This window comes from Lathyrus oleraceus, chromosome 4 (genome assembly GCF_024323335.1).
Source record: "Lathyrus oleraceus cultivar Zhongwan6 chromosome 4, CAAS_Psat_ZW6_1.0, whole genome shotgun sequence".
NCBI lineage: Eukaryota > Viridiplantae > Streptophyta > Magnoliopsida > Fabales > Fabaceae > Lathyrus > Lathyrus oleraceus.
In genome coordinates this window covers 370964551-370969881 of record NC_066582.1, presented here as the reverse complement: position 1 = coordinate 370969881, position 5331 = coordinate 370964551, and the positions used below count along the sequence as shown (strand labels likewise).

At 36.6% G+C, this 5331-nt stretch overlaps 1 protein-coding gene across 1 annotated transcript; it reads left to right on the top strand.

Moving 5' to 3' along the window:
• The first annotated feature begins 1472 nt into the window (after window positions 1-1472).
• On the top strand, window positions 1473-2306 carry LOC127137510 (U11/U12 small nuclear ribonucleoprotein 31 kDa protein). The gene has a single exon (XM_051063969.1). It carries the CDS (start codon window positions 1473-1475, stop codon window positions 2304-2306), a length of 834 nt encoding a protein of 277 aa, XP_050919926.1.
• The last annotated feature ends 3025 nt before the right edge of the window (window positions 2307-5331 follow it).

Sequence of the window (5331 nt, the reverse complement as noted above, 5' to 3'; positions counted from 1 at the left end):
AATGAGTCATCTTATATCAAATGTATATGACTGAGTTTTAGTTTAGTTTACAAGACATAGTTTTTCGTAAATCGTTTTCCCTCTGCTAAGTTGCCCTCCAAATAATTTAAATGGCCGGGTTGTCTTGATTAGACAGATTGCTACTAAGATGCATTTTATACAAGCTTATTTGAAACGAGGGTGTCCTCTACCACCAACATTCGTAGAATGGAGAGAACGTCTTAAGGAAGAAACATCTGAGTGAGAACTTTGCTTTTTTGGATAGGATGCATGAGTTCTAGAAATTAAATGATGTTGAAAAATAATACAATAGAAAAAAGTCTAATGCGAAAAGTTCAATAAATTTAAAAAGATGTCATCGATTTTGATGCATTTTAATCGTATGTACTTCTAATTTTGTTGATTCACTATGTTCATTTTTATTCTTATATCTTCATTTTAAGATGTCCAAACATAATCTAAGCGTATAAATAAAGCATTACTTTTGAAAACAAATTAATTGTTGAGTTTCTAGTAAGAGATGAGTCCTCTTCAATTCTGGACAAATTCTACATAAGAGTTTTTAAATGTTGTGAAACTGAAGTTATTAGACTAAGGTTTTGCTTAAATTGATGCAATGAGATGATATGAAGTGATATGAGATGAAATAGAATAAGATTACATTGTTTGAGTTAATTAAAATCAGATCCAGTATAATAAAATTTTATTATTCTATTTTATTTCATTTCATCACTTTTCATTAGCATTGTTTCCCTTAGATATGAGGAATAAAAAATTACATCACTTTCTACTAGTATTGATCACTTTCTACGAGTATTGTTCCCTTTAATATGAGCAGAATGAAAATTTTCATCACTTTCCATCAGTATTGTTTCTCTTTTATATGAGCAGAATCAAAAACTTACTTTGTTTTTATCGCTAATTATTCAAATAATAAAGTAATAAAATTTCTATTTCACTCTATTCTATTTTTGCTAAATTTCAATAACTCTATTTATCTTAAGATATTAAAATATAATCTAAAATAATATAATAAAATTGTATATCTAACGAACTAGAAATTTTTGTCTTAAAAAATCTAGCATCATACTAACAAAAAATTATTAAAATTTATATATGCAGATGGGTGGCTGACCAATTAAACAAAAAAATATTAAAACATAATAATTTTTAGTTTTATGCTATCTTTACAAGTACTCTGGCGGTGAGCAAGTTGTCCATTTACATATGGATAGTACTGCTTATAAAAAAATAAGAATGGATAAAACCATATATAAAACCAATCCAAAATATCCGGATCCATGTCCAGATCCGCTTGGAGTTTCGCTTCACTTCTCTAGGGTTTCTCAAACGCATTATAGAATCTCTCCACTCTCAGATTTCCTCTATAGATTAAAGAAGCATCGGAGAACTAATTCCGTCGCCGGAAACCGAACGCCGTTGCCGGAAACAAAAAACCTGAACCGAAAAAAATGTCAAGCAAGAAGAAACACAAACGAAAACACAGCGACAACGATGAAGACGACGACGTTTTCTACTACCGCTACTGCGCTTCGTCCTCAACCCCCAACACCACCACCGGCACCACATCCAGTAATCAACCCCAATCAAAACCGAACAACAAAGGATCATCAATAGGAGGAACAGGTGAACCCTTAGCACCATCAAAATCGACGCTATACGTTTCTAATCTAGATTACTCCCTAACAAACTCCGATCTCCATACGCTCTTCTCTACTTTCGGCCGCATCGCGCGTGTAACCGTTCTCAAAGACCGTCACACGCGCCTAAGCCGCGGTGTCGCGTTTGTCCAATTCGTTTCTCGTAATGACGCCCAACGCGCCGTGGCGGAGATGAATAAGAAGATTCTCAATGGAAGGACTCTAACTGCTTCTATTGCTGCTGATAATGGACGTGCTCCGGAGTTTATTCGGAAGCGCGTGTACAATACTGAGACTGCTTTGTGTTATGAGTGTGGGGGGCATGGTCATTTGTCGTATGAGTGTCCTAAGAATCAGTTGGGGCCGAGGCCGCGGCCTCAGCCTAAGAAGCCGCGACGGGGATTTAGTGGGCTGAGGGATAGGGATGGGGAGGAGGAAGGTGATGAGGAGGAGGAGGAGGGTGGTCAGATTGCTGCGGAGCAGTTTGACGATAATTGGGCTTCTGTTGTGGATGATGAAGCGGGTGAAAGGTTGCTGGGGAGAAACAGAAATGATGATGAGGGTTTGGACAACAACAAGACGAAGAAGAAAGGGAAGAAAGCTGGGTATTTCAGTGATGAGAGTGATCATGATGATGATGATTGATCATGACTATGTAGCATTGACACTTCAGATTGAAGGTGTGTGTTTGGTATTCCGCATTACCGCATTATTCAACTAGTCCTGTGTGTCGTGTCTATATATGTGCCAGTGTTTCATAGATCTAAATGGCAATTTTTTGTTTTTATCAAGATATGGTGTAATTGATGAAATTGTTTATATGTTGTTGGCTTGGTTGGATGTGTTTATGGTTTTGATCACAAGCACATGTTAGTTATTAGTTATTGTGGTAGTAATTAGTGATAGTGGTGGTGAATTGGTGATGAGCATTTTTGTGTATTCCATATTTTCATAGTTAATGAATGATGACAGACGAGTCTCTTATTTATCGGCTTAATTTAGCATTCGGTTTACCTGTAAAACAGAAAGGAAAAGCCTGTTCGTTATGTTTTTTATTTTGGTTCAGTTAAAACATGTAATGTAATCAAATTGTAACACCCTGGTTTACTTTATGCACATCTTGTTATCATATAAGTAAGGTTTTTAATTACAGTTGTGGTGGTTATGTTATGATATTTGATATGTAGAATATTGTAGTCAGATATAGCTGGATTTGATGTGGTTGTTGAGATCTTGAAAAGCATAGGTTGTAGACTTGTAGTCACAATTACTGTCACCGTTCTTGTGGAAAGCAGTTTAAAACCATGGGTAACAGTTCTTCTGATTACCTTTACTCTTTGATGTCTACTGAGCATTTTTATGCAGATTGATGAGTATTTCTCAAGTTTCTCTTAGAATGCTTAAATTGCTTCTCCTAGAGAAAATGTGGTATCCTTTTCATGCATAATCACATGGCTGAGCTGGAGAATAATACCAATTTGTGCCTCACCCTCGACACTAGGCTTTAAATTATAGGTTTAATTATTCTGTAACTTTTTGAACCATGGGCTAATCTTGAATGTCATTGTAATGATATGTAGAAAAAGAAATTGGTTATTGTTATGCTATTTCCTTTCTTTCTGAATTATGGCTTTGAATCGGATTAAGTATAGTTATATTATATGGAGTTTGGGGTCAATTGTTATTGTTGTACTGTTGGTTTTAAGCATTGTTGGTTTTGGATATATCTATAACTCTGAAACCATATTCAGTTGACAGTTATATATAACCGATAGATACCATATTCATGATTGTCTATATACTTTTGTATGCTCATATTTTTTACTAATTGAATCATTGTCTTATGGCACAAGTTAATGAAAATAGTAGAGTTCATATCCTCTATGAATAGGATTAACATGAAGCTTGATTACATAGTACGATAATTGTACTTAGATATAAAGATATTGGGAGTTTTGTGAAATTCAGGATATCGGTTTCTTGAATTTTGTTGAAGTTTGAGCAGATTCAAATAGGATTAATATGGGTGTTCTTGAAGAGGAAGTAGGTAAAAGTTTGGAAAATTTTTTTCAAAATAATAATTATTTTTATTTTTTTTTCAAAATAACTAATTATTTTTAAAAAATTATCAAAATAACAAGGTTTGGTAGAGGATGCATCAGATGAACTGGGGCACCCCCAATGCATAAAGAGGAGGCGTCAATAGCATTGGCGCTTGCATTGCGCTCCTCACGAGGAGGCGCCACTAGCATTGGCGCATGCATTGCGCTCCTCATGAGGAGGCGCCAATACTAGTGGCGCCTGCATTGGGCCTCATGAGGAGGCGTCAATGCTAGTGGTGCCTAGGTGCATTTGGTTGTGTGGGCGCTAATTCATCTGGCTGCATGTGATGGTCATGTGGGCGTCAATCCCTCAAGCGCCCACATGTTTTGTCCGTCTCTATAAATACCACGCATTGGATGCAATATTTTTCACTCAAACTCATCTCCTAATACAATTCAACCACCATCAATTTCAATTTTCCCTGTTTCAACAATGTCTGCATACATTCAAAAACAAAGTGCTGATGTAATATTTTCTGCCGTTGCGGCTCCGGTACAGATTCGACTTTGGAACACAAATATGTTTGAACGTCTTAATCGGACGTTACACAGTTGGTTAGAGGGAGAAATTGGAGAGGGTGAACGGATTAGAAGAATACAATGGCTTGTGTCCACGTTCAACCAACACGGAGAATTACGCGAATTGGTGGATATTAAGACAGACCAAGACGCTCGTAGGATGATGCATTACATGTTCAAAATTGTTTTGCTGGTTGTAATTGCATAGTTCTTGTATTTGTTATAATTATATGTGTTACTGTTTATGCAATGGTACTTTCGTAACAGACGTCTAATATGAAATAAATTTAATTTTTCATATATTGCAATAGAGGTACATGTAAATTTATCTGGTTGTGCTCATTCTAACACTAGGACAGTTATTACGATTGTGACCTAGTTGACGGCATGAACTACATAGTCTAACCATTTTGTTCGCCGTATCCATTTCGGTTCGAATTCGGATGCTGTTTGGGCGACCCTTTTTCTTCCTTCGCATAACTTCGTTGTGCCAGACGATGTCCCCTTGATATTCTGGCCAATAATCCTCTTTTGCCACTACGAAAAAACTAATTTTATAAACATTTGAAAGACTGACGATTTTGTAAACTTCAGATAACAAGTATGATGGATCCCTTCGAACCTTTGAGCATGCCGCAAGGACATGGGAGCGGGGGTACGAAAGGCTTGGAACTTTCTGCAGTCGCACTAACCTCTATCTAACTTCAGATAACAAGTATGATGCATCTTCGTTTGACAATCTTATTTCCTTGCGGTAGTGTTTGAAAGAAGGTTCTGATAATGCGTAACCTGCATTGACAACCTTCTTCCGCAACATCTTATCTTTGATTTCCCGCATGAAATTCTGAGCAATATGTCTATTACATAACACATGCGTCGAAGGAGGATTTTTCCAGCCATTGTCAATGTTATTATATGCACTGATGATTGAAGGGTGTGTGTCGGAGATCAAACATAAGTTAGGCTGAGGTGCAACGTGCAATCAGAGATTTCTTAGGAAAAAACTTCATCCCTCAGCAGTCTCCCCTTCAACTAGGGCAAAGACGATT

Coding starts and splice junctions, on each gene's coding strand:
- LOC127137510 (XM_051063969.1), top strand. CDS start 1,473: ATGTCAAGCAAGAAGAAACACAAACGAAAACACAGCGACAACGATGAA.